Here is a 26,821-nt window from a genome sequence, read left to right on the forward strand (position 1 = left end):
TCACTGTAGCCTCTGACTCCCAGGTTCAAGCAATTCTCCTGCCTCAGCCACCTGAGTAGCTGGGATTACAGGTGTCCGCACCACACCTGACTAATTTTTGTATTTTTAGTAGAGACTGGGTTTTACCATATTGGCCAGGCCTGTCTCAAACTCCTGACCTCAGGTGATCCACCCGCCTTGGCCTCCCAAAGTGCTGGCATTACAGGCGTGAGCCACCATGCCCAGCCTAGACCAACATCTTTAAAGTATTCAAAGACAAAACTCAGCTTAAAATTTTTTACCCAGCAAAATTATCTTTCAAAGGTGAAATAAAAAAAGGAAAAAAAAAAAAAATCCCTAGGCAAACTGAGAGATTATGTAACATTAGACCTGCACTACAAAAAACATTCAGTGCAGTTTTTCAGGTTCCCCAAAAAACTAAAAAAGGTATCAGATGGAAAATTGAGTCATTAACAATGGAATGAAGAGCACTAGAAATTGTATATATATATATATATATATATATATATATATATACACACACACACACACACACACATATATACATACATATATATGACTAAATATATTATTTTATATATATATATATATATATATATATATATAAAGCTATTGTTTTCTCATTTTAAAATATCTTAAAATATCTGTCTCTCTTGCTTTTTTAAAAAAATTATTTGGTTGAGACAGGGTCTTGCTGTGTTGCCCAGGCTGGCATTGAACTCCTGGCTTCAAGCTTTGTGATCCTCCTGCCTTGGCCTCCCAAAGTGCTGAGATTACAGGTGTAAGCCCTATGCAACCAGTAGTATTTCACTGTTTTTTGTTTTGTTTTGTTTTGTATAAAAGACAAGATCTTGCTAGTGACAGGCTAGAGTGCAGTGGCATGATCATAGCGCACTGCAGCCTTGATCTCCTGAGCTCAAGTGATCATCCTGCCTCCGCTTCCCAAGTAGCTGGGATTATAGGTGCGTGTCACCACATCTGGCTTTTTAAAACATAATTTTCAGTAGAGATGGGGTCTAGCTATGCTGCACAGCCTGGTCCCAAACTCCTGGCCTCAAGTGATCCTCTTTCCTTGGCCTCCAAATTGCTGGGTGGTGTGAACCACCATGCCTGGCCAATACCTCACTTTTTGAAACAAAAAAAAAAAAAAAAAAAAAAAAGTGAGATTTATATCATACAGAAGTAAAATGTATAACAGCACAACAAATGAAGGTGGACAATGTTTTAATGTTTCCACACTATATGTGAAATGGTATAATATTATCTCAAGGTAGACTATAATTTAAAGGTATATACTGTAAACCCTAGAACAACATCTAGAAATTATTTAAAGGTACACTACTGTAAACCCTACAGCAACCACAACAAAACCCAAAAAGATATACTTAAAGAGACAACAGTGGGAATAAAATGAAATCATTAAGGAAAACAAAATAACCCAGCACTCTGGGAGGCCGAGTGAGGTGGGAAGAGTGCTGGTGGATAGGCATTTGAGACTAACTTGGGCAACATAGCAAGATTCCATCTCTACAAAAATAAATAATGACAATAATAATAATAATTAGCTGGGCATAGTGGCACACACCTGTGGTCCTATCTACTTGGGAGGCTGAAGTGGTAGGATCACCTAAGCCCAGAAGCCCAAGGTTACAGCGAGCCATAATTGCACAACTGTCTTCTAGCCTGGGTGACAGAGCACGAGCCTGTCTCTTTAAGAAAAGGAAAAATAGGCCGGGCGTGGTGGCTCAAGCCTGTAATCCCAGCACTTTGGGAGGCCGAGGCGGGTGGATCACGAGGTCGAAAGATCGAGACCATCCTGGTCAACATGGTGAAACCCCGTCTCTACTAAAAATACAAAAAACTAGCTGGGCGTGGTGGTGCATGCCTGTAATCCCAGCTACTTAGGAGGCTGAGGCAGGAGAATTGCCTGAGCCCAGGAGGTGGAAGTTGCGGTGAGCCGAGATCGCGCCATTGCACTCCAGCCTGGGTAACAAGAGTGAAACTCCGTCTCAAAAAAAAAATAAAAATAAAAAAGGCCGGGCACGGTGGCTCAAGCCTGTAATCCCAGCACTTTGGGAGGCTGAGGCGGGTGGATCACGAGGTCGAAAGATCGAGACCATCCTGGTCAACATGGTGAAACCCCGTCTCTACTAAAAATACAAAAAACTAGCTGGGCGTGGTGGTGCATGCCTGTAATCCCAGCTACTTAGGAGGCTGAGGCAGGAGAATTGCCTGAGCCCAGGAGGCGGAGGTTGCGGTGAGCTGAGATCGCGCCATTGCACTCCAGCCTGGGTAACAAGAGCGAAACTCCGTCTCAAAAAAAAAAAAAAAAAAAAAAAGAAAAGGAAAAATAAAAGAAAAATAAAACAAAATACTCAATCCAAAAGAAGGGAGAGTAAGAGAAAAGGGTACGTAGGCCGGGCGCGGTGGCTCAAGCCTGTAATCCCAGCACTTTGGGAGGCCGAGGCGGGTGGATCACGAGGTCGAGAGATCGAGACCATCCCGGTCAACATGGTGAAACCCCGTCTCTACTAAAAATACGAAAAAATTAGCTGGGCATGGTGGTGCGTGCCTGTAATCCCAGCTACTCAGGAGGCTGAGGCAGGAGAATTGCCTGAACCCAGGAGGCGGAGGTTGCGGTGAGCCGAGATCGTGCCATTGCACTCCAGCCCGGGTAACAAGAGCGAAACTCCGTCTCAAAAAAAAAAAAAAAAAAAAAAAAAAAAAAAAAAAAAAAAAAGGGTACGTAATAAATGAGACAAATAGAAAACAAGCAAGAAGAGGGCAGATTTAAATTCAACCATCTTAGGTCAGGCAGGGTGGCTCATGCCTGTAATCCCAGCACTTTGGGCCAAGGCGGGCAGATCACCTGAGGTCAGGTGTAAGAGACCAGCACAGCTAACTTGTCTCTACTAAAAATGCAAAAATTAGCCAGACATAGTGGCAGGCACAGGTAATCCCAGCTGCCTGGGAGGCTGAGACAGGAAAATTGCTTGAATCTGGGAGGTGGAGGTTGCAGTGAGCTGAGATCATGCCACTGCACTCCAGCCTGGGTGACAGAGTGAGACTCTGTCTCACAAACAAACAAACAAACAAACAAGATATTCCTAAATTCAACCATCTTGATAACTGCAGCAAGTGTAAATGGTCTAAACATATCAATTAAAAGGCAGGGATTATCAGATTGGATTTTTTAAAACAAGACAAGAAATCCACTTTAAAGACACAGGCAGGTTAAAGTGAAAAGATGAAAAACATGTGAAACCCATGGATATGAAGGGCCAACAATACTTTTGATTTGAGGTTGGTTGAACCTGTGGATGCAAAACCCACAGATATGGAGGGCCAACTGTAAGGGACTTGAGCAGCCATGAATTTTGCTATCTGTGGGGAGTCCTGGAAGTAACCCTTTGAGAATACTAAGGGATGACTATTTTTAAAAAGGCAAGAGAGGCTATATAAATATTAGATTTCAGAATGAGAAATATCATTAGGGAGAAAAAGGGACATTTCATAATAAAAAGAGAAACATACAATTATAGTTAGAAACTTCTATAGTCCTCTCTCAGTAATTGTTAGAACAAGCAGACAAATCATCAGTAAGGGCACAGAAGACTTGAATAACATTATCCATTGACTCAACCTAAATAACACCTATAGGATACTCCACCAATAGCACAGTACATGCATTCTCTTAAAGTGCACATGGAATCTTCATGAAAACAGACCTAATTTTGGATAATAAAATAAACTGTAATAATCATAATAGGACTGAACTAATTAAAAATATGCTCTCTGACCACAAGTGAATTAAACCTAAAATCAATAACCAAAAGATATCTGGAACATCCCCCAAATATTCAGAAATTAAATATCAAACTTTTAAATAATCCACAGAGCAAAGAAACAAAAATCACAAGATAAATTAGAAAATACTGTGACCTAAATGAAAATAATACATCATATAAAAAATTGTGGGATGTTCCTACTGAATCCAAGGGACACTGGAAAAGAAAAAAATTGTAGATGTGGCTCAGTCATATTTAGAAGGAAATGCAGAGAATTAAAATTCTTCTATTGGCAAGGAAGAAAGGTCTCAAATCAGTGACGACTCCTACCTTAAGAAACCAGTAATCCCAGCACTTTGGGAGGCTGAGGCAGGTGGATGAGGTCAGGAGTTTAGGACTAGCCTGAACAACATGGTAAAACCCTGTCTCTACTACAAAAATTAGCCGGATGTGGTGACATGTGCCTGTAATCTCAGCTGACTCAGGAGGCTGAGGTAGGAGAATCGCTTGAACCCAGGAGGCAGAGGTTGCTGTGAGCTGAGATCACGCCATCACACTCCAGCCTGGGCAACAAGAGTGAAACTCCATCTCAAAAAGAAAGAAACCAGAAAAGACTCATGCCTATAATCCCACCACTTTGGGAGGCTAAGGCAGGAGGATCACTTGAGTCCAGGAGTTTGAGACCAGCCTAGGCAACATGGTGAGACCCTGCCTCTACAAAAAAAAAAAAGAAAAGAAAAGAAAGAAAGAAAGAAACCAGAAAAGCAGTAACAACACATCAAACACAAAGCCAGAAGAAATAAAGCAGTTAATCTGGGCAAAAATCAAAGAAAGAGCAACGAGAAATAAAAGAAAAACAAATGAAACCTAAGTTGGTCCTTTGAGAAAATAAAATAACTTCGTAGCTCTCTGGCTAGGCCATCTAGGAAACAAAAAGAGAAGACATAAATTGCCAAGATTAGAAAACAAGAGAAGACAGCTAATACCCCAATGTGCTGGACCAAGAGAAATTAAAGAAATCTAAACTTATTTTCTAAATAAACTGAGAGATGTACCATGCTCATGGGCCAGGACTCAATATAGACAGTCCCTGACTTATAATGGTTCAATTTAATGATATTTCAGCCTTCATAATGTGTTTATCAGGACATAACCCCATTATAAATTGAGGAGCATCTGTATTGTTAAGGTATCTCCTTAAATGAATCTATACAGTCAATGCAATGCCAATCAAAATTCCAGAAGTCTCTATATTTTTTGAGATAGGGTCTTGCTCTGTTGCCCAGGCTATAGTGGCGATCATGGCTCACTGCAGCCTTGAGCTCCAGGCACAGCGATCCTCCCACATCAGCTTCCCAAGCAGCTGGGACTACAGCATGCCACCACATCTGGCTATTTTATTTTATGTAGCGATAGGGTCTCTGGAAAGTGCTGGGATTACATGTGTGAGCCACTGAGCCTGGCTCCTGCAGGCTCTTTTATAGAAACTCTTCTACAGGAGCTGATTCTAAAATTTACACAGAAAGGCAAAGAAACTAGAAGAGCCAAAACAATTCTGAAAAAGAACAAAGTTAAAAGACCTGATTTCAAAATTTTATACAAATTTAAAATAGTCTGGCTAGGTGTGATGGCTCATGCCTGTAATCCCAGTACTTTGGGAGGCCGAGGTAGGTGGATCACTTGAGGTCAGGAGTCTGAGACCAGCCTGGCCAACATGGTGAAACCCCATCTCTATTAAAAATATAGACATTAGGCCAGGTGTGGTGGCTCACATCTGTAATCCCAGCACTTTGAGAGGCCAAGGTGAACAGATCACCTGAAGTCAGGAGTTCGAGACCAGCCTGGTCAACATGGTGAAACCTTGTCTCTACTAAAAATACAAAAAATTGGCTGGGTACAGTGGCTTATGCCTGTGGTCCCGGCACTTCAGGAGGCCAAGGTGGGCAGATCACCTGAGGTTGGGAGTTTGAGACCAGCCTGACCAACATGGAGAAACCCCAGCTCTACTAACAAAAATTAGCTGGGCATAGCGGCACTTGCCTGTAATCCCAGTTACTTGGGAGGCTGAGGCAGGAGACTCACTTGAATACGGTAGGTGGAGGTTGCAGTGAGCTGAGAATGTGCTACTGCACTCCAGCCTGGGGAACAAGAGCGAAATTCCGTCTCAAAAAAAAAAAAAAAATTGCAAAAAATCAGCTGAGCATGGTGATGTGTGCCTGTAATCTCAGCTACTTGGTAGGCTGAGGCATGAGAATTGCTGGAACCCGGGAGGTGGAGGTTGCAGTGAGCTGAGATCATGCCACTGCATTCCAGCCTGGGTGACAGAGTGAGACTTGGTCTCAAAAACAAATAATAAATAAATTTACAATAGTCAAAAAAGTATAGTATTAAAGTAAAGACATATGGATTAAGGAAACATAATAGATCCATAAATAGACAGACACATGTGTGTCCATTTTCAACAAAGGTGCCAGGATAATTCGATGGAGAAAGGATGATCTGTTCCACAGGTGGTCGTGGATCAAATGGATGTTCACATGCAAAAGAAAAGAAATTAGACATTCACATTCATGAAAACAGCGCAGACACTAATGCTGACGCGGAGTGAAAATGTAGACTGCTTCACCAGAACTGGTAACGTAATAGGTAGATACTACAGACTGCCTGGGGTTTGGCAAACTAAGTCAGAAGGGCATTTGTGATGCAATACTTTTAGTGTTCTACTGATAAAACAAAATGGAAACTTACATGAATGCTAATACAATTATTTTAAGTGTAGCCACCTGACTCCATGTAGTCACCTGACTCTGCAATATGGTTAAATTACTCGCAGAAAACAAATGACACCGGCAAATGGAGAAATGAAATGTTCCAAACCTATGTATCTAGCCAACCAAAAAACACAGAGCCAGATACACAAAAAGACAGCATGGAAAGGGGCTTTCGAAATTGTCCCAATTCAACACATCTTTTCAGAGATGAAGAAAAAGCAGCTCAGGGAGCTATAAGTTGCTCTTGAAAAAAAAAAAAAAATCAAACGCAGGCCAAGAGCCAAGGTAATTTCATTGATTTTAGGGTATGCGGGGATTAGACACTTTTCTTCCATTCTTAGAAAACAATAATTATTCGTGGTACCTGTTTTCCTCTTCCGAGTTTTGACATCAACAATCACAGCCCTGTTCTTCTCAGTAAAGTGCTTCAAGATGATCACATTATGGGGTTCGTTGGCATTATCCACATAAACACAGCGTGTTCCCACACAGAGGACCTAGAACGTGGGAGATGGAGACAAAAGGGCAACTCAAGCATCGCGACCAGAAAGAATACTTAGACACAAGCCCAGCATCCTTTGTGCCTCTGACTTCAACAAGCATGCAGGGATAGAGACCTTCTCATCTCAAAGTCCAAAGAATCTGGCACAGGCCTGGCACAGAACTGGTTTCGGTCCTTGCTGGATGAAGCCCTGTTTTTACAGGCCCCCTTGTCCTAATCAGTTGAGACATGAAGATTAGAAATAAGGTCAAGATGAATGCCAAAATGAAAGACAATTGTTCTTTGAAGTTATTTGTAATTGAATGTATTACAGTTACCTATCACTCAAAGCCAACTATTGGCTCCTAAGTGAGTCAAATGGCTTAACTGTCAAAAATGCAAATTGAATAAATTATCCCATAATCCTGAAAATACGTCAACACTGTGAAAGCAAGGCATACAAGCAAAGGAAAAAGCTTCCGAAGATATCTATCCCTATTTCTACAGATGCCATAGACACTTTGGTGTGCACAGAGAAGACTGGAAGGGGTGACCAGGCCCTCAGGCCTTCAGAGTGTGGTACCTGGGGGAAGCCAACCAGCACGAGCAGGGTGAAGATGTTGGTATGCTTCAGCTGGAACGGGAGCTGCTTGATGCAGTGGTCTGTGAAGGTGGCGATGACATCCCGCCACAGTGGGGCGCTGTCGAGTGAGCGCAGGATCTCTGCCATGGAGCACGCCCAGTCCAAGCCCACCCGGCTGGAAGGCAAGAGCTCCATTAGGGGCAGGACACAGGGCTCCAAACTCATCAGAGCTTTTGCCTTCATCTCTGTTTTCCAAATTTCATGTTGCAGTTATGTTACTTTTATAATGAAAACAGATTTATTTTCTTCAACCTCAAAGCCTACACTTACTGCTCGTAGAAAAAAAAATGAGAATATGCCTCATCAGAGAGCTGAATCAGCAGCCAGTGCTGAGACTGCTCAGCTGTGTTAATGCTGGTGTTAAGCACAGTTTTAATGTGGGTTGACAGCATTGCTCATGAACCCAATTCTATTTCCACAAAACTCTCAGACAACAGAACTGTAGCACACTGAAATTAATCAACAGCCAGACCTTCAACTTAAACAAACACCACGGTGGGTAGAAGGCAGGTGGCTAGAGGAGCGAGAACCCAGGCTACCTGTCCAGACACACAGCTCCCAGGCTAAAGAGCAGGTGGGTGGTTTTCCAGCCATCTGGCACAGTGGAACTGTCCCCTGCAGCAAACAAGTTGTGTTTGGCTGAGAGGACTTTGATGACTGCGGCGTCTACCTCTGCTGGCAAAAGACGGATAATTAACTGGCCGAGAAGACCCAGGGTGAGATGGTAGGTTTCATTCAGGTGGCCGGCATTTGAGATGACAACCTGAAACATGAGTGGAAGGACGTGCTCCAGGTCTATGAGGGGAACTGTGGGGCCCTGTCAAGAGAGGGAGAGAAATCTGTTCAGTACAAAATCCACACAACCAAAGCATCTAAATATTATATCCCCTCCTGCTTTATTTACAACTGGCCTAGTGCTAGAATCATGTCGTGGCTTTCCTAAATGCCATACGTATAATCATTTATAAAATAAACATCCTCAGACCTCATCTTACAATCCTACTTCTAATATTCCTTTACCCTGAAAAACAAACTTAAATATTTGGTTCCCCCTACCTTCCAAAATGTCCACTGTACAATAATTTAAATAATTTGGAAACACGCAAAATCTAAAGCTCCCCTAAATCCCCTCCCTGCAGCCACACCTAGGAGATAGATAGCAACTCTTAAGTTTGATGAACAGCCATTCAATCTTTTTCTATGCATATTTACATGATTGCATACTTACATGATATATGTAAAACAGGCCAGGCATAGTGACTCACGCCTGTAATCCCAGCACTTTTTTTACATGATTTTCTATGCATATTTACATGATATATGTAAAACAGGCCAGGCATAGTGACTCACGCCTGTAATATCAGCACTTTTAGGAGGCCAAGGTGGGAGAATCACTTGAGCCCGGGAGTTCGAGACCAGCCGGGGTAACATAGTGAAACCCGTATCTACAAACATACAAAAATTAGCCAGGTGTGGTGGTGCATGCCTGTACTCCCAGCTACTTGGGAGGCTGAAGTGAGACAACTGCTTGAGCCCAGGAGGTGAAGGCTGCAGTGAGCCGTGGTCATGCCAACTATACTCTAGCCTTGGCGACAGAGCATGACTCCGTCTCACAAAAAACCCAAACACAAAACATACACACACACACACACAAACACAGACACACACACACACGTGTGTGTACGTAAAATAAAAATTTTAAAGTTATTTTTCTTTAAATATTGTCTTGCAACTTATTAACACTTTGTTTTCAATTCTACATTATTATAAAAAATATTCAGCTCAATAGCCTGGTACAAACATTTCTATACTTATGCCATTTGTTATTTTCCAGAGGAAAAAAATAACACAAAAAACTGAAGAAAACTTTCAAAATGTTTGAGTTGTTATCCTCAGAGTGATTCAAGAGGGCACTATATCCATAATATGAATACAAAGCAATCAAAGAACAAAAAGTTCTTGGAAATAAAAAGTGATTCTTAAGAAGGTGTCTCCCTGAAACGGCAGCCTGGTAGGGGTGTCACAGTCCCAGAAGAATTCAGAAGGTACCTAGGCAGGGGCTGGTCTGGTATAGGCCACAGGGTGTCAGAACCCAAGCAGGGTATGGAGTTTCCATGGAGAGGGCTTGGCAGAGGAGTCAGAGCACAGGTGGGGTAAAGGAGTCACCCAAGCCCAGGACTGCCCAGGCCTCTGGAGTTGGAGCTTGGGCTCCGAGTGAGGCGAGGAGGGCATCAACACAGAAGGGCAGCCTGTCCAAACCTAAGAGGAGAGGTGAGGGCATCCGTGTGGGGAGTTCAGCCTGGCACAGGGGCTCAGAGTCCAAACAGCATAAAGAGAGTGTTGCCACTGAGTAGCAGCTTGTTGTGGGTGAGGGTGGTCTCACTGCAAGGGGACAACCTGGATTAGAGAGGTGGACCCAAGTGTTGTGGGGAGGTATCCATATCAAGAGTCTACTGTAATCCCAGCACTTTGGGAGGCTGAGGTAGGTGGATCACCTGAGGTTAGGAGTTCGAGGTCAGCCTGACCAACATGGTGAAACTCCATCTCCATTAAAAACACAAAAATTAACCAAGTGTAGTGGCGGGCACCTGAAACGCCTATAATCCCAGCTACGTGGGAGGCTGAGGCAGGAGAATAGCTCGAATCTGGGAGGCGGAGGTTGCAGTGAGCAGAGATGGTCCCATTGCACTACAGCCTGGGTGACACAGCAATTAACCTATCTAGTGCTCAAACTTCATTTCTAAATACTATCCTCTACCAAAAGGCATGAGGTCACCTTAGAGAAATGGCTGATTCTAGGGCTAGGGGAGGAAGAATTCATGAAGTACCTGAAATGATGGGGATATGTCAAAAGGACATAGAAGTCAGCCTGAATGGGTTCATATGGTCAAAATAAGTAATTAGAATAATGAATTATAGCTCATGAAGTAAAACAGGAAATCGTTAACCCATTCTGATAAAACTAACTAAATAGTCTGATGAGAAACAGGATATTTACATAGTTTCATAGACTCTACCCACTAAATATTTACTAACAACAAAAGGGGAAAGATGATAGTGGAAAAGGCTAACTGACACCACTTAACCCAGTGATCAAAGTAAGCAAGATCAGTAATGAAATACGTGAAAACTGTGTTCTACCTGACAGGCTGCAGTGAGAATGCAGCATCTCGTCTGTGACTTTCCTACCCAAGAAGCAAAACCTGAACCTAATTATGAGGAAACTTCAGACAACTTCAACCCCAAAGAGAAAGATATTCCACAAAACAGGTGGTCTGTAATCTTCAAAAGCATTGTGATCATGAAAGGCAAGACTGGTAACTGTTGAGGACTAGATGTGATTAAAGGACACAACTACAAAATGCTACACATTTTTTCTTTCTTTTTAAGAGACAGAGTCTCACTCTGTTGCCCAGGCTAGAACGTAGAGAGGTGCAGCCTTGGCTCACTACGACTTCAACCTCCTGAGCTCAAGTGATCCTCCTGCCTCAGCCTCCCAAGTAGCTGAGAGTACAGGTGTGTGCCACCATGCTGGATTAATTTTTCTATTTTTTGTAGAGATATGGTCTTCCTATGTTTCCCAGGTTGGTCCAGAAACCCTGGGTTCAAGCAATCCTCCTACCTTGGTCTCTAAATTGCTGGGATAACAGATTCAAAGCACTGTGCCTGGCCTATACATTAATTCTGATCCTCCTGCCATAAAAGACATTTTTTGAGCAACTCGTGAAACTTGAATAGGGACTAAGGATTAGATGGTAGCCATGTACTGATGTTAATTTCTCTGGCTTTGATGACTGCTGTCTGGTTACACAGGAGAATCTCCTTGTTTGTAGAAAACACACACTAACATATTTGGGGAGAATACAGCATGAACTTGGCAACATACTCTCAGGCAACAAATTATTTGAATAATACTCTCAACTTTTATGTAAGTCTGAAATTGTTCCTAAATTTGAGAGGATATGGAGCAAATAAAACTTTCACGTGTCGCTGTGGGAGTGTGAACTGGTACAAACATTACAGAAACTGTATGGCAGACCAAGCGTGGCCTGGATTTGGATGTTCAAAAGCCACATTCGGGTGTGCTCATAGTACTGTCTGCAGGAATTTCCAGTTTGGAAACACTCAGCAATAGTAAACTTTGAAAGTATGGTAAATGGAATTCTAGAAAACAGTGAAAACGAATGAAGGAAACTAACCACAATGACATGGATGCTTCTCACAAACACAATGTTGAGCAGAAGTAGCCAGACACAGGCCAGGCGTGGTGGCTCATGCTTGCAATCCCAGCACTTTGGGAGGCCGAGGTGGGTAGATCGCTGGAGGCCAGGAGTTCGAGACCAGCCTGGCCAACATGGTGAAACCTCATCTCTACTAAAAATGTAAAAATTAGTTGGATGTGATGGTAAGTGCCTGTAGTCCCACGGGAGGCGGAGGCTGCAGTGAGCAGAGACTGCACCACTGTACTCCAGCCTGGGCAACAGAGCAAGACTCTGTCTCAAAAAAAAAAAGAGCCAAACACAAGAGGAATGCACCACCTATGTAAAGTTTCATAACGAGCAAAACTAACCTGGCGATACAGTAACCTATGGTGATAGAGGCCTTTTTATTATTGGGTTGTAAGAGCTCTTTATGTATTCCTTATAGGACTCTATCTAGGCATTTTTACACTAAAATAAAACTAATCACTTCCCCTCCGAAGTGCCTGCTAAGAAAAAAAAGATTATCGGGGAAAATAACCTCAGTGATAATTTTTAAAAGTCAACTTAATGAAATCTCTCAGAACAAGAGATAAACCCATGAAAAATATGACCAAACTGAAGACAAAATGGAGGGTAGATTCAAGGGTCCACCCTGGTCAGGCACAGCAGCTCACACCTGTAATCCCAGCACTTTGGGAGGCGGAGGTGGGCAGAACACTTGAGGTTGGTAATTCAAGATCAGCCTGGCCAACGTGGTGAAACTCTGTTTCTACTTAAAAAAAAAAAAAAAAAAAACACAAAAATCAGCAGGGTGTGGTGGCACACGCCTGTAATTCAAGTTACTCGGGGATCTGAGGCAGGAGAATCGCTTGAACCCGGGAGGCGGAGGATGTAGTTAGCTGAGCAGAGGTCGCACCACTGAACTCTAGCCTGTCAGCCTGGGAGACAGAGTGAGACTCTGCCTCAAAAAAAAAAAAAAAAAAAAAAGAAAAGAAAAGAAAAGAAAAAAAGAGGAATACCCTGCATCCAGGAGATGCAAATGGGGCAGATACAGAACACAGCCAAACAATGGCAGAAGGGCATTTCCTCGGCAGAAGTACAAATGGAGTTTTCATCAGAAAAGCAAATGATGCTGGGAAGGAACATAGAAAGAGAACATCTTTTGAAAAATTATTGTACAAAACCTTTCTCACAGAGAGAATATCTATTTTGACACAGTTTAATGAAACATCTGAGTTCCAATGGTAAAAAGAAAACATTTGGTCAAAAAAATCAGACAGTTTCCACACAGGATATGATGAGGGAAATAAAAGCATCTTGTCAAAGAATAAAAGGTCTCATTTTGTTTGGGAGGAAAGGTAAAACAGTGACACGGTTAATTAAGATAGAAATATAGGCTGAAAAAAGTGGGTAAAAATTTAACTACAACTATGTTTAGGTAAGAAATATGATACAGACTTCATGAATGATTAGAAAAAAAAGTGAAAAGAACTTAGGAAGGGGCGGGGAAAATGTGCACTGGAGCAGGGCTGGGATGGGGACAGCTGGTTGGCACGGAGCAGTTAACCAGCTCATCCCATGAGAAGTAAGCTGGTTGCCTGTAACACAAATGGGTATAACACAGTGGAGACCAAGCCAGGAAAAGGTCATTTACAGTGAAATGGGTAAAATCAACACAAAAGGCTAACAGCCCATTGCAGAAGGGCCCCACCCCAAGAGAGGGTTGCTCAACGCACTGCCCGGTGAGATACGGAAAAGGTGCGGCTCTAATTGACACAGAGGCAACTGAAGTGAGCAGAATCAGTGGTATTAAGAGAGAAGAAAGGCTTGGGCTGATGTGCCTGCTCAGTCTCCAAAGGTTGGGGAGGGAAGGCAAAGACCAGGACAGTGCCTGCGCTGTCCAAGCCTGAGGGTGCTGATTTCAGAGGTGCATTACTAGCTCCCTATACAGATGTGCTGCTGCTGGGTAAGGCCCATTCACCCGGGTGAACAGAAACACATCTTTAAAACATCCTGTTCTCCTCATTCTAGTTCCACGTGCACCATATAACCTTCTGAGCTACAGCGTAGTCTTCTGGAAGGATTTCCATAACAAGAGGGAACCCATATTGATTTTCCTGCCAGACACATACCCCTGTGAATTGTGACTGATTTATAAATCAGCCTCAACTCCCATGTAAAAGTTGATTCTTTCGAGTTTGAGCATCTCCAGGCAAACTGCTAGAAAAAAAGTCCTTGGACTCCAAGATCTGAGCACCAAACCTTGGGTCCTGTGGGAACCTTCTCTTCCCCAAAGCCCTGCCACGTTGAGAAGTCCTGTTTCAGTAGCCTGCTAGCTTTGTGTTTGATTCCTTTCTGTTTACTAGAGAAACTGGGAGACTGCTGTAAAAATTGTCAGCTATTCATAAATTAATAAATAAATTTGCTACCAGCTCAGTGAAAAAGCTAACAGGATCTTTTCTTTAATATGATAAAAATGACACTAGTGTTCATATGGAAAAAATATACATGCAGGAATAGTCTAGAAAATTACTGAAAAGAAAAATGAAGGCATATCTAAACTGTCCAGAGTCTTTAAAATGTCAATGTTTTGAAAGTTTAAAAAAAGGCAAAGGAAGCAGATTAAAGATGACATCTAAATGCAATGGAATTTTTAAGCGGATCCTGATTTTTTTTTTTTAAACCTGTAAAGCACATTTTGAGGATAACTTGGAATATCTGTATTGGGGCTATATGTATAAGATAAAATTATTCTATCCATGCTAAAAGTATTAAGCATGATAATGACATTGTGGTTATGTAGGAGAATGTACTTTTTTTTTAAAGGTGGGGTTTCACCATGTTGGTCAGGCTGGTCTTGAACTCCTGACCTCAGGTGATCTGCCTGCCTTGGCCTCCAAAGTGCCTGGATTACAGGCATGAGCCACCATGCCCGGCCAGGAGAATGTACTTTAAGGAGATACAGGTTGAAGTATTGAGGGTGAAGTGTTAATGATGGCTTCAAGTCATTTTCAAAAGTTAAGGAAAAAAATATAAATAGAGATAAAGCAAAATATTAACAACTGATATTAAACTAGATGAAGATCTAGATATTAATCTAGGTGAAGATCTTCATTCATTGTTCTTTGAAGTTTTCAATGAGTTTAAAACTTCAAAATAAAACAGTAGAAAATATTAGCATTATATACATATAATGTTGTTATACACACACACACACACGCGCACACACACACACATATACACACATATATATTTACAAAATACAGGAAGAGTCAGAAGAAAATAATTCTAACTTACAATCCTACCCTCAAGGATACAGAGATGATTGTCATCATTTGTTTCCGTATATGGCTTCCCAATTTTGTTTCCTATACATATCACCACTCCCTCTTTGAAAAATAAATTGCCCTTACCGACTTTAAGGGAGGTAGCATGGCTGCTAGTAATCCCAAAATCCTCTTCTGGGAACACTCAGCAAACACTTGCTCAGGGCTTGGGGTAACTGCTTTTTCCTCTGTGGGCTTCTGAGATGACGCTTCTGAATCTTCAGCATCTAAGTGGTTAAACAAACTTTCAGAATTTGTCCGGGTCTCTACATGGATGAAGAGGCAAGTAAACCACTACAACTGTCCCCTATGCTGCTATGGAATAAAGCTGGGATTTTATTTATTTATTTTTAATTTGAGATGGAGCCTCGCTCTGTTGCCCAAGCTCGAGTGCAGTGGCGAGATCGCAGCTCACTGCAACCTCCACCTCCCAGGTTCCTGCGATTCTCCTGCCTCAGCCTCTGGAGTAGCTAGGATTACAGACGTCTGCCACCATGCCTGGCTAATTTTTGTATTTTTAGTAGAGATAGGGTTTCACCATGTTGGCCAGGCTGGTCTTGACTCTTGACCTCAAGTGATCTGCCTGCCTCAGCCTCCCAAAGTGCTCGGATTACAGGCGCGAGTCACTGCGCCTGGCCTAATGCTGGGCTTTTAAAAACCTATGGCTGTGCATGTCTGCGCTCAGCTGTCTCCTCCTCCAGGAGGCCTGCCTGAGCCCTGCTTAAGTGACATCCTGCCCTCCCCCAGCTCTCTCACCCCCGCCCTCCCCATTTCCCTGAGCCTGCTCTGCTGTGCTCACAGCATTTCATCTTTTCACATTCCACATAATTTATAATTATTGTTTACTGTTTGCCTTCCTTCAGATGTTTGTTTCTTTCAGTGATGTATCTCAAGCACCTAGAGATGTTTCTGGAGCATGGCAGGTACTTAATACTTGATGAAAGAATAAACTGCCTATGAACCAGGATGCTGATCCTTAGGGGAATCAGACTCCAGTGAATTCTGATGATTTGGATTGAAGTAGAGTGTCAGACTGCTTTCTAGAACTCAGATGAGCGTCAAACAGACAAGGCAGAATGCCAGGTGCTCACTCTGCCATCACAGAGCAGGAAAGTGGGGAAGATCCTGCACCCCCTGGGCCACCATAAGGAGGAGCCTGGGACTTGGCTCCATTCTCTTGAGCCCACAGCATGCTCCTCAATCCTCCTGAACCAGCTCTGACCTTGCTGCTGCTATCCTTTGGCAGGCTGAGGCCTTGAGCAGCATCTCCTTCATCATCCTCCAGGGTTCCACTCCATCCCTACACACCTGCCAGGAGGGGCTTGTCCTCTTTGGGGCCTTTGCTCATGTTGTCCTTTCTTCTCTGAATGCCCATCCCCACTGCAGATCCAGCACATTAAGGGTCCCTGAGATCTCGTCCTCTATAAAGCTTTCTGAGGACACAATCTGTCCCAGAGAGACACCAATTACTGTTACAAACCCCACTTACACCTCAATCCGCCTCCAGCGACAGTTACCTGCCTCTCTGTCTTAAGCCTCCTAGACTGTGAGCTCCAAGAGGGCAGGAACCATGTGTCTGTCTGACTCAGCCCGTTTCATCCCCAAGGTCAAGAACAGTGCTTGGCATACAGAAGGTGCTCAGTAAATACAGGAAATAAGCACGGTAGGAAAGCAGTCAAAGTGAAGAAAGATGACATCTGGAGTGTCATCAGCACCACCTGAACAGAACTGAGAAACCATGCAGCCCTGGCATCTAGCCAGCATCAAGCTGTGTGCCACAGACAGCTCGGGGATGGGTATATGTGCATTTTAAGATGAAAGAGATCAAGATAACGGTCAAGTCATCTTTACCTGGAAGTCCTGTAGGTGTGCTGGCATCTGCAGGTGAATCTGAAATTTGGGTCTGGCATGAAGGATCCTTCATTAATGATACACCTTTATCTGCCTTATCTCTCTGCTTGAAATCTACAGGTCTGACTTCCTCATGAACAGCTCTCCTTCCCTAAAAAAAAAAAAGTGTAAAAGAAAGTTTCTTATAATAAAGTTTGCTCCATCATTATAATAATTTTTTAATGATTAGTCAGTCTTCGAAGACTGAAAACCTTTTGAATGCCCTTAGGAAACACCATTCATTTCTTATGATAAATCTATATTCTAACTAAGACAGTAACCACTGGACTGGACGCAATGGCTCACACCTGTAATCCCAGCACATTGGAAGCCAACACGGGCAGATCACCTGAGGTCAGAAGTTCAAGACCAGCCTGGCCAACATGGAGAAACCCCATCTCTATAAAAATACAAAAAAATACAAAAAATTAGCTGGGCATGGTGGCTTGTGCCTATAGTCCCAGCTACTCAGGAGGCTGAGGTGGGAGAATCACTGGAACTCAGGAGATGGAGGTTGCAGTGAGCCAAGATCACGCCACTGCACTCTAGCATGAGCAAAGAGCAAGACTCCATCTCAAAAAAAGAAAAAATAAAAGACATTAACCATTGCATCGCATCCCCATCTTCCAAATGTCCCTCGTCAGAACCTGCGGTCCCATAAGCAATGGCTCTATTAAAAACCTCTCGTACATTCTATTTAGCTTTCAGAAACCAAGTATGGAAAGTTGTTCCCTGAGGAAAAGGACCAAGCTGTGAAATTCTTTCTTTCTTTTCCTTTTGACCCTGTGAGTATAAAAAATTGTGACTTCTCTTCTAGTACACTCCGGTGACCACCGTTATGTACTTTGTTTTTCTTCGGTATAAAAACCAAATCTTTATATACAGAATAATTAGAAAATTCTTAATATCTAACATTATCTTTAATATTATGAAGATAAGACTACATCGATTTTATAGCCTAGAAATATGACATTGTTTTTCACTGCTATAGATGAAGCTATTTTATTGCTGTAGAAACTGGCATTCTGGGGGCTGTGGGACAGGGCTGTGGGTTCTATCTATTTCCTCTCTTCCTTTTCTATAGAACTTGCCTTTGTTAGTTAACACGGTAGGTGTACATAAGCCAATCACACATCACTTGATCAAACAAAACTGGATGCTGCTCCTAAACCGAATTCCTCATACCCGCTCTAACAGGTTTTAGCATTCTTTCCTAGCTGCCCTTTATTTTAAAAAACAGAATAAGCATACTTTGATGCCCTTTTGAGAATCCTATTTTGGCAACGAAATTTGCTAAAGGGGCCCTCCCTGGAGGGGGGAAGACTTTTCTGGAATCAGAAGTCTAGTGGTAAGCTGCCTGGATGGGCAAGGTGACAGTCTTCAGTTGCATGTCCTGAGAAGTCACTCAGAAGCCCCCAGTGACCCTGTACTCCTGGGACCTCAGGATGCCTTTCCTTATTGTCACACAGGCTTATATGTAAAACTGTGGCTACATGGGGAGTCTTCTGTGCATGGTGGAGGCACCCCAGGTCCACGTCTGAGGAGGCCAAACGTGACTTTCACTCTCTGGGGCCAAAGGTGAAGTGTTATGCAACACCAAACATTCAGGAGGAGGCATGCCGTCTCCCAGGGCACCTAACTTCCCCTCTCCTCTCTGTATACGTAACCTCAACATCAACCCTACCTTCAACCTCTTTCTGAGAAAAAGGTGACTGTAAGACTGTCCTAAGAGAGGAATGAAACTGGAAGAGCTACTTGCTTTGTTAAGTGCACCCTCTGAAAAGATCTGACACCGTATTCCCTGTACCATGTGGCACTTGTGAAGACAAGACAATTCCAAAGTGCTGGCAAATGACCTCATCTTCTTTCCTGTTATCAAAGGACACTGTAGACAGAATCTTCTGGATAATGCTTCTGGCTAAGGCTGGTTTCTCAGTTGTTCAAAACAAAAAGTCACTGAAGGAGAAAGGGTAGATACCCTTAACAGGGACTTGGGGTTGCTTTAGAAGCATGTGAGAGCTGAGAAACAGTGACTTGTCCTAGGGGCCCCAACAGGATATGGTCCTTAAGGTCACTGTAGTGGCAACACTCAGGTCCAGTTGTGGGGACAGTGCTGAAAATTGCTTGTGAGTTTACTAGAAGCCTAAGAGGCTGAGCCAGAGGCAGGAGGTGCCCCTGGCTGCTCGTGGGAAGGCAACCTGAAAGGTGGGAATGGCTCAAGAATAAAAACAATGCCCTAGAACTCTTTGGAGAAAGTCCCATTTCAATCCTGAGGCTGGGAAGGCCTAAAACAAGCCTGAAACATCTTTATCAAAAATTAAAGAAGTGTTCAAAGAATAACAGTAACATATCAAAAGAACACAAAAGCCAGGTAGGAGCAGTTTCCACTGCCCAAACATGGGACCATTTGAGCACCAAAATAAATAATGGGTCAGGCACAGTGGCTCAGGCCTGTAATCCTAGCACTTTGGTTGGCTGAGAAGGGTGGATTGCTTGAGTCCAGGAGTTCGAGACCAGCCGGGCAACATGGCAAAACCCTGTCCCTACAAAAACTACAAAAATGAGCTGGCATGGCAGCATGCACCTGTAGTCCCAGTTACTTGGGAGGCTGAGCTGAGAGCATCATTTGAGCCCTGGAGGCGGTGATTGCTGTAAGTCGAGATCACACCACTGCACTCCAGCCTGGGCGACAGAGTGAGACCCTGTCTCAAAAGAAAAATAATAGTAAAAGTAATAGATTTTAATTCATTGAATTAAAAAAAAAAAAACACAAAAAAACCTGTGAGTCCATTCTGATGTAAATAAAAGGATAAATGGGGAAGCACAGTGCTTACTGGTGGCAAGTTAGTTGTAAGATGCTGAGCGCTCACAAGAAGATACAAATACTCCCAGGCTCAAAAGTGAAGACTACTGATTAGTCCCACTTCTCCCAACAATGTTCTCTTTGTTCCCAACATAATCCACGGGTGATTAAAGTGTTGCCTACAGAAGGGGTTTCATGGTAAAAAGTGTGGACAGCTGAGAGACAGGCTTGAAGATTACGTGGCCTATCTGCTATTGACTCTCCGGCTGAGCAGAAATAATAAAAATGTTCATGTTTCTTCTGGCCAGTTTTGCTTTTGTATTCCTCTACGTGACAGTAGGATCTTCGGGAGCTACAACCCCCAGATGGGGGAATCCCTGAACCAGTAACCTGACAGAGACAGAGGACAGCAACACCAGCGACTCCTGTGGCAGTCAAGGGCATTTTCAGCATAAACTCAAGCTCTGGAGGCAGCATCGCAGAAACAATGGCGTGCTCGTCCATAAACAGTCTTTAGTGCCACTATCACAGGTTACACCTGGATCCAGAAAGGCCTTTCCGTTTATGCAACTGTGTGTAAATTACTGTGTCTACCTGGTAAACAGTAAGCACTCAGTAATACCTAATTATTGACTGAATATTAAAATAGCTACACAGATATAGTGCTCACCATGGGCTAGGAGTTAATTTTTTTTTCTTTTTTTTTTTTTTGAGATGGAGTCTTGCTCTGTTGTGCAGGCTAAGGTGCAATGGCGCAATCTCGGCTCACTGCAACCTCTGCCCCCCAGGTTCAAGCGATCTCCCTGCCTCAGCCTCCTGAGTAGCTGGGAATACAGCTGTGTGCCACCATGCCTGGCTAAATTTTTTTGATATTTTTAGTAGAGATGGGGTTTTATTAGGTTGGCCAGGCTGGTCTTGAACTCCTGAGCTCATGATCTGCCCACCTTGGCCTCCCAAAGTGCTGATTATACAAGTGTGAGCCACCACATCCGGCCAATTAATTTCTTTAGGCGCATAATCTTGTCCAGTTTTTATAAAAACTACTAAGAGACAGGTAATGGGAGTAGTTAACACTGACATGGAACTTACTATTAACTATTCTAAGCACTTTACATACAGTAGCTCAAAGTATGTAATGTATACAACTCCTCACAGTAAGTATACGTTATAGGTATTACTGTCATCCCCATTTTCAGATGAGAAAACAGGGAGGCCGGGTGCAGTGGCTCATGCCTGAAATCCCATCACTTTGGTAGGCCAAGGCCAGCAGATCACTTGAGCCCAGGAGTTCAAGACTGCCCTCGGCAACATGGCGAAGCCCTGTCTCTACAAAAAATACAAAAATTAGCCAGGCATAGTGGCACACGCTTGTGGATACAGGCACTTGACAGGCTGAGGTGGGAGATCGCTTCAGCCTGGGAAGTCAAGGCTATAGTGAGCCGAGGTCACACCACTGCACCCAGCCTGGGCGACAGAGTGAGATCCTGTTTAACACAACAACACAACACAACACAACACAACACAACACAACACAACACAACACAACACAGAAGAGATTATAATAACATGCCCACGGTTTGATGGAGCAGGCATCTGAACCCAGCAGCAGCAGTCTGGGTCAGGAGCTTGTGCTCTTAACCTCTCTGCTATGCTGCACTGAGGGAATGGCTCTCTCGAGTTTAACCTGTGATTCTGTGTACTAAAGAACTGTCATTTACATTGCAGTGCACAGAAGGGCCGGCTTCTGACCGCTCAGCACCCTGGACAGCTTTCTTTTCTAGCTGCTCCTCTGATGCTTGGGTGGGCACAGTGGCTGGTAGGGCCTGATCTTCTGGCAATATTCCAAGCAGAGCTAGAGCTTTAAGACCTATATGAGAAGCAAATAAAAGAATGGTTAGAAGTTTTATAATGAGTTATTTTCAGCAAGTGCCATAAATTACTTTGCCATTATACCAGAAATAGATAAATGAGTTCTGCAGAAACAGAATACTATAGTACTCAACGCAAACATCCCTCACGATTTAAATCTATTCAGCTCTTCATCTCAGAGGGTGAGAGGCTGAATAGTAAGGGATACTTGCACTTTATTAACAACAGAAGATAAAACATATAACCAGATTGTCTGTTTAGAAAATAATCAACATTACACATTTATAGTGGCCCCACACAAGCAGACTGCAAAATTCTCACTGGCAAATGGGTAAGAGAATTGCTCTGGGGCTGGTGTGGCCCATCTTCTGTCTAATAAAGGTCTGCTTCCCTAATGTTGACTAGAACGGGGATTCCATGATCTGAGGGAGTTTAGATGTCTCCAAGATTTAACTTTCAAGCTGTTTTCTTCCTCCCGCCCCTCAGTGAAGTCTGATTCATGTAGATGCATCGCTAAACTATTTTACTCATGAACAGCTCTCATCTAGAATACAGTTGTGTGGAGGCAGATTTATACTGCAGGTTAAAAAGTCTGATCTTTCAGAAAAGTTCGGTAGATTCAAATACTAGATTGCATCCACAGATAGAGTTTTAGTTACTATTTAAAATTAGTTTGAGGTATTAATATTAATTTTGGAGAAACTAAATATTAATTCGATGCTAACATATCTCTAAAATGCACCTGGAAACTTAAAATTAAGTTCCACACCAGGGTAAGCCCCTTTTGTGGTAAACTGGATTTTGTCGCCTGTAAGCTAAGCTTAGTATTTTACATGCGCCAAGGCTTTTTTTCGCCAGCAACAAAGGGCTGGTTTTGGTTTCTGTGCATGGGGAAGTCACCTTTTCCCTGGTGGGCCTTCATCAGACAGTCCCCAACGAGCTGCATGCACTGGCTCCGCAGGGCGGCGGCACTGCTGCGGGTCTGGGGATCCAGCTTCTCCCCATCCACATCTTCTGCACCAGCCAGGTGGGCACTATAGAGAGCCAGGGCGGCGAAGAGCAGCCAGGAGTAGTTGTGAATATACGGCTGGATGAGCCTCTGACGGTCACTGATCCGAATGGTTACCATTGGGTGGGCCGTGATGCTGTGGGTAGGCAAATGGCTGCAAAGGCAAGGCACATTTAAAGCTTACAAGTCTCCAAAAGCTTATGAGGCTCCAAACAGGGGCACCAGGCCTCAGGGGAGCACATGGTCACAACTGGGCATTAGCCACCTCTAGGCTGTGGTTACTGAAAATTTAAAGAAAGGTATGGGCCCTCTCTCCAGAAAAATGAAGAAACACAAACACTAGGCATAGCTTTCAGGGTTTCACCATCCCCAGAGACTGTCTGTGGAAACTGGACTAAGGAAGAATTGCTTATGGTGATTTTGTAAGGTGTGGTAATAGCATTTTGGTAATGCGAAAAAAAAAAAACTCGTAGTTTTTAAAAGTGGGTATGAAGTATGTAGGAAGGAAATAATTTAAAGCATGGAATTTGCTTTATTTATTTATTTTGAGATGGAGTCTCGCTCTGTCACCCAGGCTGGAGTGCAGTGGCACAATCTCAGCCCACTGCAACCTCCACCTCCCAGGTTCAAGCAATTCTTGTGCCTCAGCCTCCAGAGTACCTGGGATTACAGGAGCCCACCACCACACTCAGCTAATTTTTATATTTTTAGTAGAGACGGGGTTTCTCCATGTTGGGCAGGCTGGTCTCGAACTCCTGACCTCAAGTGAGCCACCCGCCTCAGCCTCCCAGGCGTGAGCCACTCTACTGGCCCTGGAATTGGCTTTAAAAAACTTTAACAAAGAAAAAAAGACAAAGGAATAAACTAAGCACACATTACAAAATCTTCCTAACTGATGAATCTGGGTAATGGGTACATGAAGGTCCACTGTGTTAGTCTCTTTATTTTTGGTTATGTTTAAATTTGTAAACAAAAAAATCCTTTTTTTAAAAAAAGAAAGAAGTCCCTCTTCAAGTGAAGGAATGTGTAAAGAAAAGGCTTTGTGGCTATGGTTATCTGAGACATACCCATAGGAATACTTCTTTGCTGCGTAGCATCCGTAGCAAAGATCAAAGTCATCACAAACATTGCAATTCATCCTCCGGCCTATGATCAAACCCTGGCAGTGGTCACAGGTGAACTCCATGTTGACCATTTCATGGTCATCTCCGTGGCCCTCAGGCTTCACTCCACCTAGGGAAAAACACAGCAGTGAGAGGCAGATGAGGCAGAGGGCTCCTAGACGGGCTAGTGTCCAAACCCAAACCAATCCCAGCACCAGGGCCGTTCCCAAGTGGCTGCTCAGGGACGCAGGGCCCACAGGCATTCTCTGGAAATAGGATGCTCTGCCTGGGTGGCTCGAGGCAGAAGAGTGAGATTCTCGGCACACCATTTCTCAGCAATGGTACAGTGAGATCAAGCGTATTATCAGGCCTGCTGTTTGGTGGAAACAGTCCGCATGTCAATTTGTGAGATGTCTCGCATGAGCCCTCCTCTAACAAAGAGTAAGCGTGTGTTATGTATTCCTGATAACGAGCACTGAGGAGTGATCAGGATATCTGCTCTTCCTTTTTCACTCCAGAATCATAGATGAAAACAGAGTTCCAAAAAAAAAAAAAAAAAGGCCAGGCAAGGTGGTTCATGCCTGTAATCTCAGCACTTTGGGAAGCTGAGACAGGTGGATCGATCGCTTGAGTCCAAGAGTTCAAGACAAGCCTGGGCAACATGGTGAAACCCTGTCTCTACTAAAAATACAAAAATCAGCCAGGCGTAGTGGCAGGCACCTATGGTCCCAGCTACTTGGGAAGCTGAAGCAGGAAAATCACTTGAACCTGAGAGGTGGAAGTTGCAGCAAGCCAAGATGGCGCCACTGTGCTCTAGCCTGAGTGATGGAGTGAGAACCTGTCTCAAAAAAAAACAAAAATGGAGAAAAAAAAAAGCCAGACTCAGACTCACTGAGTAAGAGAATAACAGTCATGAAAGAGATGGGCTGCGCTGGTCTCCTTCTCACGCTAAGGCCCTTGGGTCTCCAAGCTCTGTCATGGACCCTGCAGAATGCTCCTAATGCCCGGCCCACTTCCGTTCATTCCCACTGCCACGAACCCAGGCCAGGCTCCCATGCCCTTGGGAATACTGTGACTTATTTCCTAAAGGAGACTCTTACACAGACAGAACCACCTTCCTCTAGCATAGCGCATCATGCTATTAGTAATACCTACTTCAAAATCCTTCCCCACTGCCTCTAGACTATTCAAACTTCCTAGCCCACTATCTTGGGGTCCCACAATTGGGGCCCCCACTTGTCTTAATCCATTACTTAGTTGGGCAAACATTTCAGCACGTCCATCTAAACTCACTATAGACATTCCTCTGTCCCAGGGCTTGCTATGCCCTTTATGGTGACACTGTCCCCAACATTTCCTACACATCATCCAGTTATAACTTCCCTCAAAGACCAATTCTCATTCCACCTCCTTCAAGCCTTCCCTGCAGCCATGCTGCTGCTGCTTCTAAACTTTTCCAGAAAAAATCTGTACCCTCATTTATAAAGCAGCAGACACATTCTTATACTGGAACAGACATTCTGTGGATATGTCCAGTCTTCCTGCTGGACTGTAGATGGTTCCAGGGCAAGTGATATGTCTTTTACCGGTGGGCCATGCACAGAAAGGGCGCTCGCATGTGGATCTGTTTAACCTCAGCACCTACAGGTCAAGTGCATTAGAGGACTGTTGAAGCTTGCGCGTGCACGCGTGCGTGTGTGTGTGTGTGTGTGTGTGTGTATTTTGCTACACATAAGCACTGCATGACGCAGAAGCCAACACCATTTCCCGAAAACTCCGCTGAACATACACACATCGGTCCCAAGTGTTTGTTAAGTGGCGCACCCAGTGTGATAGAAGAAGGAAGGATGACAGATACCAGAGCAGCGGAAGTTTTCATTTACTTGAGGAGATAAGGCTCATGCTTGCCAAGAAGTCAGAGAGTACCACTGGGCAGTACTTTTATTTAGTACAATGACAGTTTTTTTTTTTTTGAGATGGAGTTTCACACTTGTTACCCAGGCTGGAGTGCAATGGCGCGATCTCGGCTCACTGCAACCTCCACCTCCTGGGTTCAAGCAATTCTCCTGCCTCAGCCTCCCGAGTAGCTGGGACTACAGGCATGCGCCACCATGCCCAGCTAATTTTTGTATTTTTAGTAGAGACGGGGTTTCACCATGTTGACCAGAATGGTCTCGATCTCTTGACCTCGTGATCCACCCGCCTCGGCCTCCCAAAGTGCTGGGATTACAGGCGTGAGCCACTGTTCCCGGCCTAATGACAGTTTTTAAAATGGCAAGATCATAGAACTTAGAAGTGATTACTACCTTTGGATATGGCAAACTCAGTTCATGAAATTTACCTAGGAAACAAGTTTTGCAAAGATCCATGTCACTGCACTGCAGACACCGGTAGCGATGCCAGGGGGCAATCTCATCGCATCCATCGCAAGAGATGTCCACGTTTAACAGGTCACAGTAGCGAGCAATAAACATGTGCATCTATAAGGCAAAACAAATACAATTAACTGACAGATCTTCTAAGATGGCCACAATTCACTCATCAATTTCTCCATTTGATAGGTACCTAAGATGTTCCAGGCACCGTACTGGGTGCTGGGCTTGGAAGAATAACAAGCTCTTCAGCGTCTAGTTGGGAATTCCCTCAAGGAGATGATGACCATTTAGTGTGACAAGGGCTTTCACAGGCAAATTCAGGAGGCTCAGAGAACAGAGGACTATGGCTACCAATGAGTATTCAGAAGGTCAAGGAAGCTTTTCCAAAGGAGAAAGTTCCTCAGCTGAGACTCGAGGGACAAACAGATAATACCTGGGCAGGGATAAGGGAGGTGGGCATGTCAGATAGGCATAGCAAATCTGACAGACAGCAAAAACGGGACTAGAGAGGGGTTTATGAAATTGGCATGAATATAGTACAGTGTGCAGAATACAGTACAG

General features: G+C 43.7%; 1 protein-coding gene across 2 annotated transcripts in view; it reads right to left on the reverse strand.

Moving 5' to 3' along the window:
- The window catches only part of ZZEF1 (zinc finger ZZ-type and EF-hand domain containing 1), a 139,099-nt gene that overhangs the window by 19,940 nt on the left and 92,338 nt on the right, over positions 1-26,821 (reverse strand). For both annotated transcript variants that reach the window (XM_074388376.1, XM_010343702.3), the window contains exons 34-42: positions 26,227-26,365; positions 23,850-24,015; positions 22,674-22,936; positions 21,623-21,771; positions 17,063-17,213; positions 15,299-15,438; positions 8,223-8,500; positions 7,624-7,798; positions 6,924-7,056 (exon numbers count right to left, since the gene is read on the reverse strand). In XM_074388376.1, the coding sequence (XP_074244477.1) occupies positions 6,924-7,056; positions 7,624-7,798; positions 8,223-8,500; positions 15,299-15,438; positions 17,063-17,213; positions 21,623-21,771; positions 22,674-22,936; positions 23,850-24,015; positions 26,227-26,365 (1,594 nt within the window). The remainder of the gene's footprint in view (positions 1-6,923; positions 7,057-7,623; positions 7,799-8,222; positions 8,501-15,298; positions 15,439-17,062; positions 17,214-21,622; positions 21,772-22,673; positions 22,937-23,849; positions 24,016-26,226; positions 26,366-26,821) is intronic.

Source organism: Saimiri boliviensis, chromosome 17 (genome assembly GCF_048565385.1).
Source record: "Saimiri boliviensis isolate mSaiBol1 chromosome 17, mSaiBol1.pri, whole genome shotgun sequence".
NCBI lineage: Eukaryota > Metazoa > Chordata > Mammalia > Primates > Cebidae > Saimiri > Saimiri boliviensis.